This window comes from Lissotriton vulgaris, chromosome 5 (assembly GCF_964263255.1).
Source record: "Lissotriton vulgaris chromosome 5, aLisVul1.2, whole genome shotgun sequence".
Taxonomy (NCBI): Eukaryota; Metazoa; Chordata; class Amphibia; order Caudata; family Salamandridae; genus Lissotriton; species Lissotriton vulgaris.
This window is the reverse complement of record NC_141693.1, coordinates 1,672,918,329-1,672,941,812: the sequence shown is the minus strand read 5'-3', so window position 1 is coordinate 1,672,941,812 and position 23,484 is coordinate 1,672,918,329. Positions and strand designations below refer to the sequence as shown.

General features: G+C 44.2%; 1 protein-coding gene across 2 annotated transcripts in view; it reads left to right on the top strand.

Annotated features, from left to right (window-relative positions):
- The window catches only part of MAPT (microtubule associated protein tau), a 1,161,691-nt gene that overhangs the window by 857,827 nt on the left and 280,380 nt on the right, over positions 1–23,484 (top strand). For both annotated transcript variants that reach the window (XM_086923799.1, XM_086923798.1), the window contains one exon: positions 7,928–8,020. In XM_086923799.1, coding sequence (XP_086779925.1) covers positions 7,928–8,020 — 93 coding nt within the window. The remainder of the gene's footprint in view (positions 1–7,927; positions 8,021–23,484) is intronic.

Genomic DNA, 23,484 nt, shown 5'->3' with positions numbered 1-23,484 from the left:
AGTCATTGCTGAACATTATTTTCAAAAAATGTAAAAGACTTACCCAGCAATATGTGGGAATCGAACCTCACCTCACCCGGCAACGGCTCGGAGATTGAGGCCCCGCTCTGTGCACAGAACATAAGAAATATAGCGTGTCATCCTGAGTTGACTCAGAAGTCTGTAGTCAGTGTCAGGTTGTGCAATCTGTGCATATAAAAACTGGTTGTATGACTGCCCTCACCGACCGCTGCCCCATGGAAAACAAGGAGAAGGTATGACTAGTAGACAAAACTAGTGTCTAATCACTGATTAACTTGGTCAACCTAGAACTAACACCCCTATTTACCAAGTGACAGTTGTGTAGTTGTCAGGTCAATTGAACCCTCCCAACCCTCACTTAGTCAAGAGATAGATGTGAATTGTATGGCTCAGGGATGGCTGTTTAGAGGTTAGTGAGCCTAAGTAAGAGGACCTGAGCCCTATGCTCATCTGAAAGAGGACACAAACTGAACTAAGCTTGAACCTATACCCCTGACTGGATAATTAAGAAGGAGGTTGAAAGAGCTCAATTCTAAGGTTCAGCTGATGAATAGCGTCTGTCTAGAGGGAATATAACCTCGAAATAAGGAAACCCCAGTCAGCCCACAGAACCTCATGGTGCGCGCCACGATCTATCTACTCACCTCTCCGTCGGTACCTCTCGGCTGACACCTAAGCCGAAGGGGAGGCAACGAGGAGAGGTGAGGCTCGTGTATTTATACCCCGTCTGATTGGGGAACAGGCGACAGCTGTGCTCCTATCGCTTTAGCCGATGTTGCACTGATCTATACTTAGCGCATGCGCGGTGGAAAGACACATCACATATCGCTGTGTACTCAACTCCGAGCACGCGCGATGATGTGCAGCCAGCCACTGTATGCGGGAGGTGTGTCTGGATCAGCGCACGCGGAGGGCATGCGCGAAGACAACGGGCATGCCTCGGGCTAAATGCGGAATCGTCCCTGATCTGCGCATGCTCAGTTGTATGTAAACAGTACACACTATCCAAACCTAGATAAGCGGAGGGCATGGCGATACTCTATTAAATTAACCCCTGCCGCCCAAACCTGTCACACGAGAGATTCTCAAATAGCGGCGACATTAAAGAAACACTGACAACCAGCTCTCACTTCGAGCTTAGTCATATATAATCACGTCCCTAGAGCAAAACAATGCAAACTATAGGGACAGTGGACACCAAATGCTGCGCCCGTATGTATGGCAGTAATGTACATGGCATCAGACCACAGTATATAGCGAATGGGTCTAAAACGTGGTGAATATAATCACTAAGAGTCAGGGGAGTTCTAGCCTATAACAATGACAGCTGGCTAAACCCATAGATTAAATTACAAGGGACTTGAAAACGGAGCGACCAGAGTCTAACCAAATGCAATTGGCATGTAGGAATGGAATAAACAAATTTCTGACGTGTGCTACACTATATCTAGTCACTGCAGTGGATCTGCATCATATGAAGTGTAAGTGAAGCCAACTGACAGTGTGCTAAGTCATTGATTCACAAGGGATGGCGTCCTTGGAGGATCCCAGATAATCAGATGGACACCCAAGGTATGCTGTCATTTGACCCCGATATGTCAGTTTTCAATTTGAAAATCCAGCGTTGTTCCTTGATGAAAAGAAACCTTGAGACGTCTGTTATATGTGGTGGGATGAATGGTTGTTCCAGAACAACCCACCTAAGGTCATCAGCTTTATGCTTTTTGATCAGAAAGTGGTTTGTTAGACAGGTGGACTGTTTATTACACCGTATTGTGCTCTTGTGTTCGCTGATACGAAGCTTCACTTTCCTGGTGGTATGTCCAATATAAGCCAGGCCACACGGGCACGTGATCTTGTAGATCACTCTCTCCGAGTTGCAGTTAGTATGATTCAACAACTTCCACGGTCTAGCAGTTCCGATGTCGATGGAGAGAGTCTTGCAGGTCTGTGGACACGACGTACAGTTACCACAGGGGTAGTGCCCTTGAACCGGAGTGGTATTCCAAATGGTATCAAGGGTGGTGGTAATTTCCTTCCTTTGTGTCCGTGGTCTTGTGTGGACCAGTGTATCCCTGATGCTAGACCCTCGTTTGAACGCAAACAGGGGCCTGGGTATTACACCAGAAGCCGTGTTCAAGATTTTCCAGTGCTTCAAAACTGTTTTCTTTACCATGTTGGATCTGGTGCTGAAAGTGTGTACCATCGTGATCCTTTCGGAAGGTGCCTTCCTCTGTCGATGTTCAATTAGTGCCTCACGATTGTTGTTAAAGGCTCTCTTGTTAGCTTGACGTATCAATTGATTAGGGTAGTGCCGCTCCTTCAGGTTGCATGCTAATTCCCTCGCATGTTGTTCATATAACTGATTAGAAGAACAGTTCCGCCGGACCCTCAGAAATTGTCCCACTGGCAAATTGTCACGTAGTGACTGTGGGTGGAAGCTTCGGTATGACAAAAGGGAATTACGAGCCATGGGTTTCTTGTACAAACGGCTCTGAAGCCCTCCCTTTTCTGGAAAGATGAGAAGATCCAGAAATGGTAGCCGCTCTTTACTGTACTCCACGGTGAAACGGAGATATTGATTCCTGGAGTTCAGCCACGTATGGAAGTCAGTGATCTCCCCACTGGTGCCCCTCCATATGACGATGATATCATCTATGTATCGGCGCCATAGCAACACCTTACAAAAGTAAGGGTTGCTATTGTTCAGGACATGATCTTGCTCGAACTGATGCATATACAGGTTCGCCAGACTGGGGGCGAAGACACTCCCCATTGATGTCCCCGAGACTTGGAGATAAAGGTCATCCTGGTACTGGAAGTAATTCTCCATCATAGCCAGTCTGGCGCACTCCATGATGAAAGGTATCGGAGTGATGGTTTCCGGTGGTTTGGATTCCAGGAGATGTCTTATGCAATCAAGGGTCTCTTGCTGAGGGATGCACGTATACAGAGACTCAACGTCGAAACTCACCAATAGGTCGGTCTCGACATTGAACTCAGTCTCTGCAAGAAGGCGAAGGACATCACCAGTGTCCTGCAGATACGTAGGTGTCTCTTTAACCAGTGGTTTCAGATAAACATCCACGAATGTGGAAAGCGGCTCAAGTAGAGACCCAATACCCGAGATTATGGGGCGACCCGGAGGTGGTCTCTTCTCCTTGTGTATCTTCGGGAGGCAATAGAAGTAAGGGACCACCGGATGGGCCGTGGTCAAATACCTTGCTTCTTGAGATATAATCCATCCCTCACAGGATGCTTCTTCAATGAGACTTTTAATATCGTTGGAAAGTCTCGTGGTCGGGCATCAATGGGGAGTGTCTTCGCCCCCAGTCTGGCGAACCTGTATATGCATCAGTTCGAGCAAGATCATGTCCTGAACAATAGCAACCCTTACTTTTGTAAGGTGTTGCTATGGCGCCGATACATAGATGATATCATCGTCATATGGAGGGGCACCAGTGTGGAGATCACTGACTTCCATACGTGGCTGAACTCCAGGAATCAATATCTCCGTTTCACCGTGGAGTACAGTAAAGAGCGGCTACCATTTCTGGATCTTCTCATCTTTCCAGAAGAGGGAGGGCTTCAGAGCCGTTTGTACAAGAAACCCATGGCTCGTAATTCCCTTTTGTCATACCGAAGCTTCCACCCACAGTCACTACGTGACAATTTGCCAGTGGGACAATTTCTGAGGGTCCGGCGGAACTGTTCTTCTAATCAGTTATATGAACAACATGCGAGGGAATTAGCATGCAACCTGAAGGAGCGGCACTACCCTAATCAATTGATACGTCAAGCTAACAAGAGAGCCTTTAACAACAATCGTGAGGCACTAATTGAACATCGACAGAGGAAGGCACCTTCCGAAAGGATCACGATGGTACACACTTTCAGCACCAGATCCAACATGGTAAAGAAAACAGTTTTGAAGCACTGGAAAATCTTGAACACGGCTTCTGGTGTAATACCCAGGCCCCTGTTTGCGTTCAAACGAGGGTCTAGCATCAGGGATACACTGGTCCACACAAGACCACGGACACAAAGGAAGGAAATTACCACCACCCTTGATACCATTTGGAATACCACTCCGGTTCAAGGGCACTACCCCTGTGGTAACTGTACGTCGTGTCCACAGACCTGCAAGACTCTCTCCATCGACATCGGAACTGCTAGACCGTGGAAGTTGTTGAATCATACTAACTGCAACTCGGAGAGAGGGATCTACAAGATCACGTGCCCGTGTGGCCTGGCTTATATTGGACATACCACCAGGAAAGTGAAGCTTCGTATCAGCGAACACAAGAGCACAATACGGTGTAATAAACAGTCCACCTGTCTAACAAACCACTTTCTGATCAAAAAGCATAAAGCTGATGACCTTAGGTGGGTTGTTCTGGAACAACCATTCATCCCACCACATATAACAGACGTCTCAAGGTTTCTTTTCATCAAGGAACAACGCTGGATTTTCAAATTGAAAACTGACATATCGGGGTCAAATGACAGCATACCTTGGGTGTCCATCTGATTATCTGGGATCCTCCAAGGACGCCATCCCTTGTGAATCAATGACTTAGCACACTGTCAGTTGGCTTCACTTACACTTCATATGATGCAGATCCACTGCAGTGACTAGATATAGTGTAGCACACGTCAGAAATTTGTTTATTCCATTCCTACATGCCAATTGCATTTGGTTAGACTCTGGTCGCTCCGTTTTCAAGTCCCTTGTAATTTAATCTATGGGTTTAGCCAGCTGTCATTGTTATAGGCTAGAACTCCCCTGACTCTTAGTGATTATATTCACCACGTTTTAGACCCATTCGCTATATACTGTGGTCTGATGCCATGTACATTACTGCCATACATACGGGCGCAGCATTTGGTGTCCACTGTCCCTATAGTTTGCATTGTTTTGCTCTAGGGACGTGATTATATATGACTAAGCTCGAAGTGAGAGCTGGTTGTCAGTGTTTCTTTAATGTCGCCGCTATTTGAGAATCTCTCGTGTGACAGGTTTGGGCGGCTGGGGTTAATTTAATAGAGTATCGCCATGCCCTCCGCTTATCTAGGTTTGGATAGTGTGTACTGTTTACATACAACTGAGCATGCGCAGATCAGGGACGATTCCGTATTTAGCCCGAGGCATGCCCGTTGTCTTCGCGCATGCCCTCCGCGTGCGCTGATCCAGACACACCTCCCGCATACGGTGGCTGGCTGCACATCATCGCGCGTGCTCGGAGTTGAGTACACAGCGATATGTGATGTGTCTTTCCACCGCGCATGCGCTAAGTATAGATCAGTGCAACATCGGCTAAAGCGATAGGAGCACAGCTGTCGCCTGTTCCCCAATCAGACGGGGTATAAATACACGAGCCTCACCTCTCCTCGTTGCCTCCCCTTCGGCTTAGTCGTCAGCCGAGAGGTACCGACGGAGAGGTGAGTAGATAGATCGTGGCGCGCACCATGAGGTTCTGTGGGCTGACTGGGGTTTTCTTATTTCGAGGTTATATTCCCTCTAGACAGACGCTATTCATCAGCTGAACCTTAGAATTGAGCTCTTTCAACCTCCTTCTTAACTATCCAGTCAGGGGTATAGGTTCAAGCTTAGTTCAGTTTGTGTCCTCTTTCAGATGAGCATAGGGCTCAGGTCCTCTTACTTAGGCTCACTAACCTCTAAACAGCCATCCCTGAGCCATACAATTCACATCTATCTCTTGACTAAGTGAGGGTTGGGAGGGTTCAATTGACCTGACAACTACACAACTGTCACTTGGTAAATAGGGGTGTTAGTTCTAGGTTGACCAAGTTAATCAGTGATTAGACACTAGTTTTGTCTACTAGTCATACCTTCTCCTTGTTTTCCATGGGGCAGCGGTCGGTGAGGGCAGTCATACAACCAGTTTTTATATGCACAGATTGCACAACCTGACACTGACTACAGACTTCTGAGTCAACTCAGGATGACACGCTATATTTCTTATGTTCTGTGCACAGAGCGGGGCCTCAATCTCCGAGCCGTTGCCGGGTGAGGTGAGGCTCGACTCCCACATATTGCTGGGTAAGTCTTTTACATTTTTTGAAAATAACGTTCAGCAATGACTGGTGGTTTACTTTAATACGAAACCTTTATTGTGTGTGGCCGTTCTAATAGGGACTAGCCCTGCTGAGTCTATATAATGGTCCTTATAATGTGATAAGTCTATTATGATTCATGAGCAAACAAAATTTGTTATCTTTTTGTTTTCATTTTACAGGATCTCTTCCTCTATCAACTACTGGTCCGGAAGATATGGTAGGATGGTCTATAAGACCACTCCAGTAGTCTGGACAGCTCTTTAACGATTAATTTGGTCTGTCCTTTTCATTTTTCACTTCGCACAAATAGTGTACCTTTGCAGTAGCAACATCTTTTTGTATCTGGCCCTGAAGAATGCCGGTGTAGTTTCACCTTTGGTAGAAACATGTTGGCCTAATCTATAACACAGCAAAGCATCACAGTGATTTTTTCACACTGTTCTACACTTCTTTTTAACCTGGCGTCTTGGCGAATATCTTTAATAAAAATATTTTCCTTTGCCTCGACCGTCATTTTAACATCACTGATTTTCACTCCCTGTCTTGCACTGCACTTTTTCAGCACCACTCTGTGGCACGGACACTTTGACAATATGAACCAGTAGTGTGTGTTGTCTGGCCAATTCATCTAGGTTTTGACTCACCACCCTGGTTAGACGTCCTACATGACGAGGCTCCGCCAAATGGGTGGGCTGATAGGATATCTATCATATACTCGTGTCATGTGACCACTTGGTCTGCTTCAGTGCAATCCAAAAGGGTCACTCTAATAGGACCTCTTAGACTCAGCTCTGTTGGTTAACAGACCCTCCAACTCTTTATGTTCGTTGCAGTTTGATTAGGGGTATTGAGTTTGGATGGTCTATAAATATAGTCCCCTTGACCCTCCTCAACCATTGTTTTTCATATTTTCTGGGCTGCCAAAGTATTTAGGGCAGAATTAGAGTACATTTACAAGTGCATTGCCCCTATTGCAGGTGGGATATCTGGCAACAAGTGTGATCAGGTACCTGTCAGCCAGACTCTAAATCAGGCCTTAATATCAGATTAAAAGACTTGGCCTGCCTGAAGTAAGCACAAATGAAACACTCTGGAATATATATTCAAATACGTGCTCTGAGATATTATACCTGAGTAATATTTAATGCTTATTATTTCAGTGGAGAATCCCTTGAATGAGAACTCCGATTACACATAAGAAACCTTCCCTTAGTATTATCCCAAGCTAATATTTTGGCATTTAGAAATAATTTTGCCAATTTGTGACGCATTTGAAAAGTTTAATATATCTAGCTTTGCCCCAAGTTCTGATCCAAACCTTTTAGCATAGCAAGGAAACAGAAACTGGAGAGACTATGCATATGCCCAAGTATGGGGCCTGCAGAATATGATACACACATTTGTACTAAATACAGCTCTGTGTTTAACAGTTCATTGTTTGGCAGATATCCAACGCTTAAGTATAGGCAAGATATGGGTCAGAAGAATGTACTTACTACAGTTGCTTTACATTTAAAAGAAACAAAACTAAAGAATATTGTTAAAGACGCCTATAGTGTTTAGAAATTATTTTGTATCACACACCATGCATTGTTCACCTCTACGAATAATTCTATGATTTGGGAATAATATTACCAGTAAGTCATTTCTTATTTTCTTATTTGAGTTGAGCTGGGCCTTACTAGCTTTACAATTCATCACTATATCTGGGTCTTTGTAACAAAGGTTTAGAATAATAAACTTGAAGAAAAAATCATGTTCTCAACAACAAGATATTCTTTCCAAATCTATGTTCTTATGAACTTTTGTTTTTTTATCCTACTAGGTGCAGATTGTACACAAGAAATTGGATGTTAGCACTGTGCAGTCAAAGTGCGGCTCAAAAGACAATCTGAGGCATACCCCAGGAGGAGGCGCTGTGAGTATCTTAAAAAACTTTAATCATATAATTTAGTTCAATCATTTTAGTTATAAGACACTACAGAATAAGAGGCTTTTTGTAATTATGGAAACTGTGGGATTTAGTTAGCGATGGGTATAAGTGGAAGAGCCTCCAATTTGTGTGAAAGTGGAAAATCCTCCACTGGATGATTCTCTGGCACTTCTTCTCAAACTGAATGACTTGTTTTCTCATCATTTAACTGCAGTTCTGATCTCATGTGTTTAACCTTGTGATTTTTTTGCAGTTAAGCTTTAGACCATCGGGATTGAAAGTTTTTTATATTTGATATAAAATAAAAATATATATTTATATCAAGAGATTAAGGTACCTTCAATATTTTACTATCTTTTCAAAATTATTATTTGTATAGAGTCATGTTAATTATGAATGAATGTTCACTTAGATTCAAAAGTAGAAATCATAATCCAGGCTAGGAAAGCATGAACATTTTTTTTAAACACTGCACATAAAGCTACTAAAATTATCTTTATAATGCCTCTTTAAGCACGGACAAGGTAAAGAAAAGGGTTGGTTTAGAAGGAATGTGCACAACATTATCTAAATCAACCACTTGTCTAGTGCATTCTATTTCAGCCCCGTTCTGGAGTCTTCAGTACCAATTCACCTCACTCAATGAGAGAAACCAACTTTAGTCAGAAACTATTATGTTCATAGGACTCGTATGGAAATTCAAAACCCTAAAATCAATAGCGACAGTTCTTCAAAAAATTCACACAAACCCACCTCAGAAAAATTCCAGTCTCTCCCAGATCTGTCTGTGCAGCATACTATACGTATGACGTTACTACGTGAGCAAATACCACGCAGTAAGTTACAACGTAGTAGTTACAACGACCAGGTTGTTACCAAGCGTGGCTTTACATCGCACGTCGTTTCCACGACTTGCGTTAGATGGCGCGCTGGACTTAGGAATAGTATAAATTACTATTCTTACTCCAGTTAGCTCAACATCGTTGCAGAAGGCATACTACAAGTTTTTCAGTATTTTCTACAATTATATCCTGCTTTGTGTTCTGATTGCCGCTGCGCGCTCTGTGTAACGCTTTAGCCCATTTGCATACTTAATTAGCTGATTGTTTCAATTGTTGCATTGCCAGCGTGACTTTAGTTGCAGATTTGCTCCCTGATTAGTTGCGTGTGCTCAAAATCGCCGCTTTGCTTATTGACATTGTGATTTCACAGCATTTCTCAGCATTTGTGTTTTCCCCCCAAGCGCTCTCTCCGTCCTGACCCCTCCGCCTCCATTTTGTTATTGTTGACCTCCTCCTTAGCCCGACCTGCCTCCCAGCTGAACCGCCCTCCCACAGTAAACAAACAGCGCTCCATTGCCTGGAAGCGCCGTGACTCGCTCTTCGCTTCCGAGCTGAGTGGTCGCTCCCCTGCTGCTGCGTTATCGTTGCAGAAGGCATACTACAAGTTTTTCAGTATTTTCTACAATTATATCCTGCTTTGTGTTCTGATTGCCGCTGCGCGCTCTGTGTAACGCTTTAGCCCATTTGCATACTTAATTAGCTGATTGTTTCAATTGTTGCATTGCCAGCGGGACTTTAGTTGCAGATTTGCTCCCTGATTAGTTGCGTGTGCTCAAAATCGCCGCTTTGCTTATTGACATTGTGATTTCACAGCATTTCTCAGCATTTGTGTTTTCCCCCCAAGCGCTCTCTCCGTCCTGACCCCTCCGCCTCCATTTTGTTATTGTTGACCTCCTCCTTAGCCCGACCCGCCTCCCAGCTGAACCGCCCTCGCCCCTCCCCCTCCTCTGTCCATTAATGTCAGATGGTCCCACGCGCAGCGTCCACGCGCTACGGCCACGCCGAAGGTGCGCCAAAGGTAAGCCCGTCTACGCCCGTCCGCGCCTGTACCGCGCCCAGCGCCAGACCCCCTGCCCCTCGCGCTCCCCTGCCCTCCCGCATTACCTACGATGCCGCCACCCTCCAAGCCCTTGACCCCGGTCGCGCCCCCAACTGTGTCCAAGCCGCTCCTGGACACACCCATGGACCTTTCTCCTGCCACACCTGCAAATTCAGCGGCACCGACAACATCTCCGCTACAATCACACCACAGACTCTCGACCCCAACCACCTACAGTGCATCCTTCTCAACACCCGATCGGTCCACAGACACGCCATTGACCTCTGGAACCTACTAGACACCATCTCTCCAGACGTCGCCTTCCTAACAGAAACTTGGATGAACGCTTCCTCCGCCCCAGACATCACCATTGCCATCCCTGAAGACTATAAGATCACTCGCAAGGACCGTACCGGCCACACAGGAGGAGGAATCTCTATCGTCCATAAGAAAACAATCCGCATCTCAACCAGCTCTGACGTCAACCTCGCTAACTCTGAACACCTTCACTTCCAAATCCACATCGACCCCAAGACCACACTCAGAGGCACCCTCCTCTACAGACCACCAGGACCCCGCGCAAAATTCAGTGAAGACATCACGGACTTCATCACCCCACACGCACTCCCCTCCAAAGACTACATCCTTCTGGGAGACCTCAACTTTCACCTCGAAAAGATCAACGACCGCAACACCGCCACCCTCTTAGACAACCTCGCCAACCTCGGACTTAATCAACTAGTCACTTCCCCCACCCACATCGCAGGTCACACACTCGACCCCATCTTCACCTCCAGCAATCATGTCTCCTTCAGCCACACTACAGACCTCCTCTGGACTGACCACAGCTGCGTTCACTTCACCTACAACAAACCAAAACTCACCAACCACCTCCAACCAACTCTGCAAAGAAACTGGAACAAAATCACCACCGACCAGATCTCCGCATCGCTCCTTCTAAACAACCCAGCCCACTCTTCTAACGCAAACGAAGCCGCCGCCAACCTCACCCTATGGTTATCCAACACCGCCGACACCTTAGCACCACTGAAAAAACGTCAAAGCAAACTTGGCAGCAAGAAGGCCTCATGGTTCAACGATGATCTTAAGAAGTCCAAGAAACTCTGCCGCTCCCTTGAAAAGGCCTGGAAAAAAGACCCAACCACTAGCACCAAGGACGCCTTCAAAAACGCCACCCGCACTCACCACCAACTAATCCGAAAGGCCAAGAAAACAGCACTCAAGGATCGACTTGACAACAACGCTCACAACAGCAAGGAACTTTTCAACATCGTCAAGGAATTTTCCAATCCCTCGGCCAACTCCAACGATATCACCCCCTCTCAAGCCCTCTGCGACTCCCTAGCCTCATTCTTCCACAACAAGATTGCAGACATCCACAACAGCTTCGACAACCAACCCGGAAACCAACCCACCCTACCAGTTGCTGAACATCCTCCCCCCGTGAACACCCTTAACGACTGGAACCCAATCTCCATTGAGGACACAATCCGCCTGATGAATTCCATCCACTCAGGATCCCCCACAGACCCATGCCCTCACCACATCTTCAACAAAGCAGACTCCGTCATAGCACCGCACCTCCGAGACGTCATCAACTGCTCCTTCAACTCCGCCACCTTCCCGGAAGACTGGAAACACGCTGAACTCACCGCCCTTCTGAAAAAACCCACAGCGGACCCCACCGAACTCAAAAATTACCGCCCCATCTCGCTCCTTCCATTCCCGGCCAAAGTCATCGAGAAAGCGGTCAACAACCAGCTCGCCGCCTTCCTCGAAGCCAACAAATCCCTCGACTCCTCACAGTCCGGCTTCCGAGCAAAACACAGCACTGAGACCGCCCTCATCGCAGCAACAGACGACATTCGAACTCTACTGGACAATGGAGACACCGTCGCCCTCATCCTCCTCGACCTCTCTGCAGCATTCGACACAGTCTGCCACAGCACCCTTCTACAGCGCCTCAGAAACATCGGAATACAAGGAAAAGCACTTGAATGGATCACCTCCTTCCTCACTGGAAGAACACAGAGAGTCCGCCTTCCACCATTCAAGTCCGAGGCCACTGAAGTCATCTGCGGCGTACCACAAGGATCCTCACTCAGCCCCACCCTCTTCAACGTATACATGAGCCCCCTCGCGGCCATCGCACGCCAACACAACCTCAACATCATCTCCTACGCGGATGACACCCAATTGATCCTATCACTCACCAAAGACCCCAACACCGCCAAAACTAACCTACACGAAGGAATGAAAGAAGTTGCCGAATGGATGAAACAAAGCCGTCTGAAACTGAACTCAGACAAAACAGAAGTTCTCATCTTAGGTACATCCCCCTCTGCTTGGGACGACTCCTGGTGGCCGGAAGCCCTCGGAAAAGCACCCATCCCGACAGACCACGCACGGAACCTAGGCGTCATCCTGGATTCTTCACTCTCAATGAACAGACAAGTTAGCGCCGTATCCTCTTCCTGCTTCAACATTCTTCGCATGCTCAGAAAAACATTTAGCTGGATCCCCACCGAAACAAGGAAAACAGTCACCCATGCTCTGGTCACGAGCCGACTGGACTACGGAAACACCCTCTACGCAGGCACTACCGCCAAACTCCAGAAGAAACTCCAACGAATCCAAAACGCCTCAGCCAGGATCATATTAGACATCCCACGCAACGAACACATCTCTGGTCACCTTAAAGACCTCCATTGGCTACCCGTCGAGAAGAGGATCACTTTCCGACTGCTAACCCACGCACACAAATCTCTCTACGGCATCGGACCTGAATGCCTCAACTCACGTCTGTCCTTCTACACCCCCTCCCGCCAACTACGTTCTTCCAGCCAAGCCCTCGCCACGGTACCTCGCATCAACAGGACCACCATGGGAGGCAGATCCTTCTCATACCTGGCTGCTAAGACATGGAATTCACTCCCCGCTCACCTCCGCCTTACCCAGAACCACCTAGCATTCAGAAAGCAACTTAAAACGTGGATATTTGACAAGTAACCCTCCTCCCCTTTCTAAGCGCCTTGGGACCCTCTGGGTATGTAGTGCGCTATATAAATTCCCTGACTTGACTTGACTTGACTTAAAATCCAACACATTCCCTAGTGCTGCACGCCACCTAGCGCAAGTCGTAGAAATGACTTGCGATGTAAAGCCATGTGTGCATTGTTACCTACCTGTGTGGTAACAGTAGCGTTTTATAAGCTATTTCCCTTTTTCCTATTTCCTTTCCACAGCTTTTGCATTGCTTACCACTTCATTTGTGTATCCTAACTATAATTTAGAAAACAAAATGGAACCCATTCTTCTTCATGTTGAGTTTCTTTTTCTTGGCCAACTCAATAGCGCTCCAACAATACCACAGCTTTACATCCTTCTTGCAGTCCTTGTGTAACTAATCAGTAGATTTTTACTGATTCTGCTGAGAACCTAGTTGCTACTTCAGTATTGGAACTTTCATAGATTCACATGCCTGAATCATTCCTCGTCGTCGAGACAGGAGTCTCCGGTACATAAACAAGCAATGCTTAGCAGTATAGCACACTGAAAAGAGGCCTAGGCCCAAATTTCCTTTTGCAACCCATAACCTTCATTAGGTAAAAGAGACCAAACTTGCCCCTGAACCAATCAGAGCCCCTCACCCTCTAGAGCACTCCCAAGAGAACCTTTTACCCCTCAGATTTTCTACCGCACGTTGTGCTAGGTAGTCTCCTTGTGTTTTTAACTTTTTTAAAGAACTTTGTTCTTGGGAATTCTACTGGACTCTGTTCTACTGTGGATTATCTTCAAATACATTCTTTAAAGGATGTCTGGAAAGGAGAAGAAAGGATCATTTAGAGCCTGTGCAACTTGTTCCAAGAGGTTGCTCTACACTAATGATCCTTACACTGACTGCATTTACTGTCTATACTCGCAGGCCAAAGACTGCAAGGTCGCACTTTCTCAAGTAAGTTTCTGAGAGGTCGTGAAGGGCGCTTTTTAATATGGTCTCAAACGCTAAGGCCAGAAAGGAGGTTTTCTCCAGTGACAGTGATGAGGCATCGTCCTCAACATCTAGCCAGAAAGAAGGTTTTCTCCAGTGACAGTGATGAGGCGTCATCATCAACATCTAGGAGATCTTAAAAGACAAGAAAATCTCCTCAAACTCATTCCTCAAGGGAACGTCCTGAGAAGGCCCTCAAAAAGACCACTCATGGGTCTATTGGGCGCAGTCCTTAAAAATCTCCTCACTCTGTGGAAAAGGAGAGTAAAGGACATGCTTTTGAGGAAAATCATGTTAAAAAGGCGACTTCTGAGCTGTCAAAATCACCTCCTCTGTTCAAAGAGCCCTTCAGGAAGCCGTCTTCTATACCTCCTGAGGTAAAGACAAAGAAACCATCATCGTCGTCGACGAGGATTGAGGTGAAACTCAAAAACACCATCATTGCCTATTATTGCCTCTCCGTCGACGACGGCATCATCTACGAAGGCATTGTCTACGGCGGCGGCGTCTACGACGGCATCGTCTACGACTGCAGCGTGTACGACGGCGGCGTCAATGGCATCGTCAACGGCAGTGGTCGCCGACGGCGGTGGTCGTCGACGGTGGTGTCGACGCTGGTTACTTCGGCGACGATGACGACAACGGCGACGACAATGATGTCAGCGATGGGATCATCGTCGACGGTGACGACTACGGGGTCGTCTACGGGAACATAGATGACCATGACTATGTCGTTGACGACCGATAGCTCTCTACGCCTGGTGTCGACGATGGCATCGACGACAGTGGTGTCGACGGCGATCTTGTCGACGGACTCGTCGATGAGGGAAATTCCAAAATTAAAAATCATCAGTAACGCACCTGCTTGAAGAGCAGGATTCATAGGAACCAATATCCTCAGCAACAGCACTATCGCCAAAGTATCAGGAAGGAATGGTTGGTATGCCATCCTCCATGATGATAGATCTGCAGTTTATGCTGGCAGACTATGGAAAGAGATTTCTGCCGACACCTACTTCTCAGGAAATCCCATCCATATTACTCCAGTTAGAAACAGGGAGCCACAACAAGTTAGGCCGGCAACTCCTCAAATAATACACCATCAGAATCCGGTCACCACGTATGATGAGGACCAGGAAGAGGGAGAAATAACAGATCCGAACAAAAAATGGGGGATTGATTACTTGAATCCATCTCCGGCATCTCCCTCACACGGACCGGTGGATTCTCTGCAGATTCCATAATATAACGGAGAGAGCTGCGAGAGGTTCCAGCTTCCTATGGCAACAATACAAACAGAATGTTTCCTATACGATTTCAAAGAGCCGTTCCAAAAAATCAGTCCAGGCTATCCCCAATTGTTAGCCATGTGCGGGAAGAAGGTTTAAAAGTGATGAAGACACCGGCGACAGATACGCCTTTGCTCGCTAGGTTGGAGAAACAATATAAAGCTCCTTTAGACGCACCAGCATGTTTACTGGGCCATCCAAAACCTGATTCCGTGTTTTTGCAAGCGGCGCAACTAAAATCTAAAAATCCCTCTGCGCCTATATCAACACCTCCTGATAGAGAGGGGAGATGCTTGGACAACTCTGGAAAGAGATTCTCATCAATGTCTTCTCTCTTAGTCAAAGCAGATAATGCCCTTGCTATTCTGGGCAGACAAGACAGGCATATGTGGTGCAATATGGCACCAAACATGGACCTCTTCCCTGGGACAAGAGAGAGGAGGCGAGCGGCGGTGCTAAGGCGTCAGGGGTGGTTAAGGGCGACTGCCTTTAGACCAGAAGTCCAAAATTAAGATCCTGAATCTTCCCTTCGATGTAGAAGATTTATTGGGAAACAAGTAGATGAGGCAATTCAAGGTACCAAAAAAGATACAGATACTACAAATGCCCTAGGTACACTACGATACCCTAGGGTGCCCTTCCGAGGCACCAGGGAAAGAGGCCAGTCATCCTACAAAGGGGAGTTATCAACAAGGGAAGATGACCCCTTTTATTCCTCATCATCACAACCATATTGTCAGCAATAGGGTAAAAAACAAACAAAGAGCTACACAAAGTCTGCTCCTGGAGGACGAGGAGGTAGTCAAGGGAAAAACAATGGTAAAAGATTATGACAACCTCCTGGATCTGGCTACATGTTACTCTTCCTCTCTACAAGTTCCCATGGGTGGGAGAGTTGCTTCCCATCTGCATTATTGACGAAAAATAACAACAGACAGATAAGCCTTCAATAAAATGCAATTCGCACACACTCTTGACTTTTCTTCAATTCCCTCCTCCAACACCGCCGAAAAGTCAAGAGATTAAACATCTATCTCATATGCGTTCGGAGATTCGGACAATGCTCCGTAAGGGAGCAATAGAACCGGTGCTGATCTTCCAAAAATGAAAAGGGTTTTACTCCTGTTTCTTCCTAGTCTAGAAGAATGTTCTCCTATTCTAGACCTGAGAGCTCTGAATACTTACCTTAAGAAGCAATTTTTCCAAATGGTGTCCCTCCTAGACATTTGGCTACTCTTAAACCCAGGGGATTATATGACCACTCTAGACTTACAGGATGCATTTTTTCACATCCCCATTCATCCTTCCCTTAGACTGCATCTTCGATTTTCAGTAGCCGAGGACCATTACCTGTTCAAAGTACTACCATTTGGTCGCAAATCAGCCCCGAGAATCTTTACAAAGTGTCTGGCGCCAATGACAGCTTTTTCTCAGTAAGCACAGACACCAAGTATTTCCATACCTGGATGACTGGTTGGTAAAAGCACCATCAGAAACTTCAGCCCAGGTGTCCACTACGGCATGTATACAGTTGTTCGCCGAACTGGGACTGACTTTAAATATAGAGAAATTGTCCCTTCAACCGTCAAAGAAGATCACATTCCTTGGAGCGATTCTGGACACCTCTGTAATCAAGGCACTCCCTCCACAGAGAGGCAACTGGGTCTCATGGCTCAAGCTAAGAATTTCACAGGAAAAAAGTGTCTTTCAGTACGCATATACAAGTCGCTATTAGGGGCAGTGTCCTTTTGCATACCTCTGATTCCTTCATCCGACTAAGGATGCATCCATTACAGGAGGATTGCCAATGGCACCAGGTAGAGGGATCTGAACAGATCCAATTTCCAGTCAATTTGATGAAAGATACATTTCTTTATTGGAGAGTAAAGGTAAATACCTCCAGCACAGCTTCACAGCTCTCAGACTATCTCCTATAATAAAAAGCTAACATTCCATCCTAGCAGCATTCTAATGATGACATGCAGAAGTATCAACTCTACACATCTCCTTACTTAAAATATATTAAACAAAAATTTATAAATGTTTACATATAAAAATAAACTTAAATGGATACAATAAAATGTCCATATTTACATTGCAAAAATATCAATTTTCAGAAACATGTACTGGAGCACGACATTTACATATGTTTCCAGTACTCCAGGCTGATCCATCAGAAAGAATAACAACATATCTTTTTACAGACTTCACTTGTATTAGTGCAGAAATGTGCTCTCACCATTTGTATTTACACCACCACGTTTTAAGATCACCCAGTCACCAATTTTAAATTTAATTTCTTTCACACCCTTCTTTTCATTATAATAATTAGCAGACTCAGTTTGCATTTTAAATACTATATCTTCGACCACACTTCTGTCAACCCTCACACAATCTTTCACTTTCAACCAACCATGAACCTCTTTGACACCAGGTTTACGTCCTTTCAAAGATATAAATGGAGAAACTCCTGTTATCGAATGCGGTGTAATTCTATAGGACCACACCAACTTTTTCAATTCTTCACGCCATGATAATCCATTAGCTAGGGACAACCGGTTATTGTCCATAATTAGCAGGTTAATTCGTTCCACCAAACCATTGGCTTGTGGCCTAAACAAAGCAACTCTCTCATGAATAATCCCAAATTTAGAAAGGAATTTCTACATTTCTCTTGACACCAGCTGAACACCATTATCTGACACCCTTCATTCATAAACACTCTTTGCAAAAAATCAACAACCTTTTGAGTATTAATAAATTCTGTGCTCTCTACTACAAACCACCTGGAATGGTAGTCAACAATGACCATCAAAAACCTACTGCGAGAACCAAGCTTAGCAATTGGCCCTAGAAAATCAATTGCCACTCTTTCCCACCGACGTTTAGGAAAAGATGTACACACCAGTGGAGGTTGCCTTATAGCTTTTGATTTATCCGCTTGAGCACAAGCATAACATTCTCTTACTGCATCTGTAATCTCTCTATCCATTCCAGGCCACCAATATGACTGTTGAACCCTTCTCTTAGGCATGTTTCTGCCTAAGTGTCCCTCATGAGCAATATTTATAATTTTCCCTCTCAAACTTACTTGTGGCACAAATTGATATCTTCTAAACAATTTTCCTTCACATACACTCAATTCGGCCTCAACATGGTATAAACTTCTGAGTTTAACATCTTCAATATTGTTTTGATGCCACCCATGAGAAATACAAGTAATCACTTCTTGCAGAAGTTCATCATTTGACATTGCCCTTGTCCATTTTTCCTTGCTAAAAGCATGTTCAACTCTTTTAACATCATGTACTACATCAATCATGTCATCCATAATATTTTCCACACCCTCAATTGGCATCCATGATAGATGGTCCGCTACCACATTCTTGAGACCCTTTACATATTCAACAATAACATTTAAATCGACAACAGATAAAATCCATCTTGAAATTCTAGGGGTAACATTTCCTTCTAACCCTCTACCTCCTTTGAAAAGATGAACTAATGGTTTATGATCAGTTCGCACATTAAAAGGAAGACCCCGTACAAAGTACTTAAAGTGCTTGATCCCCCAACAACATGCTAAGGCTTCCCTCTCTATTACAGAATATGCTAATTCTGCATCTCATAATCTTCTGGCTCACATTTGACACATTTTGAGCAATATTCCTCAAGTCCTAAGAATGACTTAAGTCGATCCTTATTTTTTGGGATGGGAGAGTCTCTGACTGCAGCAATGATACATTTTGTAGGTGTAAAACCATCTTTGCAAATTTCATGTCCAAGATATGTTACACTATCCTTTTTCAACTGACATTTCTCTTTCTTTATAGTCACTCCATTGTCATCCATCCTTTTCAACACATCATTCAGAATCGTATTATGGTGCACATTATCTTTCTTTATAGTCACTCCATTGTCATCCATCCTTTTCAACACCTCATTCAGAATCGTATTATGGTGCACATTATCTTTCCCAACAATCAAGACATCATCCTGAAAGCATATAACATCATTCATGTCTCCAAAAATCTTTTTCATGACTCTCTGAAATACCGCAGAGGCAGATGCTAAACCAAAAGGCATCCTACAATATCTAAATGCCCCTTACGGCGTAACAAAAGAGGTAAGATGTCTCGGCCCACTTTCCAAATCTATCTGATGATACGCTGAAGACATGTCTATTACACTGAAAACAGTACCACCTCCCATAGCTGTAAGCATTTCCGAAATATTTGGGAAAGGTTGTCTATCCACTCAAATATTCCTGTTTAAATCGCGCAAGTTCACACACAAACAAATTTTGTTCCCATCTTTTGGCGCTACGACAAACGGAGCCAACCATTCAGATCCCTCAATTGGTTCAATAATTCTTTGAGCAAGAAGCTTTTTGAGTTCACATTGCAATGGCTCTCTCATTAGATGGGGAACATTTCTAACCTTGTGTACCACTGGAACAGCATGTTACTTTAAAATAATTTTGTGCGAGAAGTCCTTCCATTTTTCTAGATCATCAGAGAATACTCTTGAGAACTTCTCAAATAAGTTATTTTGATAGACAGAATTAATATCATGCACAACAGTAGACATAACAGGTTCTTCAGCATTAGGGATGAGGATAATATTTAAATCTTTTGATGACGCCACCCCAACAAATTCGAACCCTGTTTAGTCAAATACACTCTTCCATAAACTTTCTTTCCTTTAAAATATATTATCATCCATTTGAGTCCAATTATGTCAATGTTTTTCCCCCATACAAGACAGCTCTAATGTCAGGCTTACTCCATGAGTTAGCATCAGATTTATCTTTCCTAACTTTACAATACATTTCCATGGATAACAAAGTGTAAAGACTGCCCGAATCTACAAGCATATTAACATCATATGAATCTAATTTTGTGATGCAATGAGGTTTGGTTAATAATTAAGTGCTCCCCCTAACTACATCACAATCCAAAATTGAGTGATCACAAAGCGATTCTAAATCATTACTGTACACCTGATCGTACTCAGAAGTGTTGTTGTAACCATTAAATGCATAACATAAGCTCTCGCATATCATCAGAAACATCACTCACTTCATGTACTTGGTTTGATTGAGTTTGTCCTAATTGGATTTTGGTTCTACACGCTTTAGCTAGATGTCCCCTTGTACCACAAATTCTACATAGTGCATTTCTCGCAGCACACTTGGGACTAGAAGCAATGTGACCAGGTGCCCCACAATGGTAACATTTAACAATTTTGTGTGAATATTATGTCACTTGAAACTTGATGTCAGTTTTTACATACTATTATTACCAACAAATCCATCAGACTTGACAGTATTTGTTATAGGTTGTTTAACTAACTTAGTTTCATCAATATAAGCTTGTATTTCACAACTCTTATTACTCTGATCCTCAGTTAATGGATCACTGCAAACTTCCATTTCTTTAATCCACATTTGGGTATGTTCTAACCCTTTAGCGATTTGAATAGCTTCCTCAAGAGACGGATCTTTAATAAGTAATTTCTCTTGTATTCTCTTATTGTTAGTGCACCTTACTATTTGATCTCGAATAAGAGAATCAGCTAAGTTTTCAAATTGCCATGTAAGTGATAAACCTCTCAGCACAGCAAAATAGGTGCCAATATCCTCATCTATTTTTTGCTTGCGACTTAAAAACTTATGCTTCTCAAGGACCATTACTTTAGTGGTAAAATGCAATTCTAACATTTTGATTGACATCTCATATACATTAATGGGTTGACCATCCCCTGTTCCCAGAGAAATCTCAGGTAAATCTTCATACAATCGACGTCCCTCAACTCCAAGATGATGGAGTAATATGGCTTGCTTCCGTATGGGTCCATATTTATCTGCTCCTGTCGCTAAAATATAAGTGAGAAATAATTTTTTCCAATCTTGCCACAGAATTGCTGGATCACCGGAAGTAGGAAAATTTTTTTGGAGGAGCAGGCATCGATTGATCACCCATATTAATAAAAAAATATAATTACAATGAAAATATAGATCCAATACAACATAGCTAGAAGGAAATGTCAAGTAATAAAATAACAAGTCAAAACAATAAGATAATATGAAAAGATAAAATAATAGTTTAAAATAATAAACCAGAAAGTTGATGGACTTTATTCTTCTGAAATCACTGGTCCACTTATACTGCTTTTCAATTCCAAATGTTCCCAATTTGAAGAAAATAGCACTTCTTCCAGGACTACATGTTTTCCAAAACTGTAGAAAATTAATGTTGTAGAAAACTGTCTTTTTCTCTCCTTATTTCTGTTGCTTTCAAAATCGCAATCGTTTTTCAATTCAATCTTGTGAACAAGTCTTTTCAATGAAGCATTTCCCAATCTCTTAAAATGGCCGCCAAGAAAAACAACCAGGGTGTTTTCGGGAGGAATTAGAGCATATTTTAAAGAACATCGAGCATGTCCATCATCAAAAACAATTGGACAACTCTCTCCTGGAAATAGAGCTTGTTTTCCAATATGGTCGCTAATAAAAACATTTAGGCTGTTTTCGGCAGGAATTAGAGCATGTTTTCCAACATGGCCGCCAACAAAAACATTGAGATTGTTTTCGGGAGGAATTAGAGCATAGAGTAAGTAAACGTTTGTTACAGTGTTTACCTTCAAATAATCTTCAACATTTCACTGTGAAAAATTTGATTAAAGCGAAAAATGAAGTTTCAATCAGATGATTTTCAGACTTTCAGCTCTTAAAAATACCCTCAATAATTATGCTCAGAGTATGCTCAGTTTGCTCAGTTAGATCAAGCTCAATTTCAGTTCAGCTACAGTTTTATAGATGCACTTCAGCTACACTTTTATACATGCAGTCCTGAAATGATGATAAAACAGGTAAAATGTATCTAAGCCCCTGTATTAAAACATTCAGGCTTAAATATAAACAATCTTCAGAAGAATATTAAAGGAATTTAATCTTCCTTTCTTTATTGGAGAGTCAAAGTCACACAATTGTTAATTAAATCTTGTCAAGAGTGTGTTTCCATCCAATAGAATTTTACTCACAGCATATCCAGAAGCAAGTTGCTATAGAAATATTCCAATTGGTTCATAAATCTCCAATAAGTCTATAAATCCAGGGGTGGAGGTATCAAAGTATCAATGTCTCTGTCCCCTGCAAAGAGAAGACCACCTCGTCGCCAATGAAAAGATCCAATTTCCAGTCAATTTGATGAAAGATAAATTGCTTTATTGGAGAGTAAAGGTAGATACCTCCAGCACAGCTTCACAGCTCACAGACTAACTCCTATAATCAAAAGCTAACATTCCATCCTAGCACCATGGCTAACATTCTAATGATTACATGCAGAAGTATCAACTCTACAGGATCCTTCTACGACAAGGTGAAGGTCACCCTGGCTATGGTACAAGCAGTGGCATAGTGCAAAAAAAAAAAAACATCTCGGCTAGTCTTTCCACTGATGCATCATGCATCTCTGGAAGGATGCGGAGCATTCCTTCAGGACCTGCAGGTCAGCGGTCAGTGTAAATTGCAAGAACAGCTTCACATCATCGGGCTTGGGCTCGAAGCAGTAGGTTTGGCACTACTGGCTTTGTTACCAAGAATTCAGGGAATGTCTGTTCTGGTGAGAACAGACAACACAACCGCGATGCACTATCTCAAACACGCTCAGAGAGCTTGGAGTAAGCAGTACTTAACCTCAGCAAAAGCCTCGTTCAGGCGCGCACTGCAGGGCTACAAGGCGCAGATTAAGCTGGCTAAAGCGGTTTTTCTGGAATCCACCTTGAACCAGGCGCCTAATAAATCTCAAGCCCTGTTTAAAATTGTCAGGGACTTGTCCCACCCTGTGTGTGTGGCTAACACGGTCCTCGCGTCGCAGGCCCTGTGCGACTCCCTGGCGGGTGCTTTTGAGGAGAAGACTACAAAGATCTTAGAGGGCTTAAAAAACCCTTTGCCCGCTGCTCTCGGCTTGGGGGCTCCAGTTAGCCCGTTCAGTCGACCCCGGCCAGTCATTTCCAGCCTTGGCTTGGGAGCTCCGAATGGGTTATCCAGTCGACCCCAGCCGACTGACTCTGCTCTCATACTGGGAGCTCTCGGTTCGGGAGCTCCGGTTGGCCCGCCTAGTCGACCCCAGATGGGTGCCCCTGGCCCTAGTCTGGGAGCTCCGGACAGTTCACCCAGTCGACCCCAGCCGAGCGTCCCAGTTCTTTGCTTGGGAGCTCCGGATACTACCTCCAGTCGATCCCAACTAAGACTCTTTCCCTGT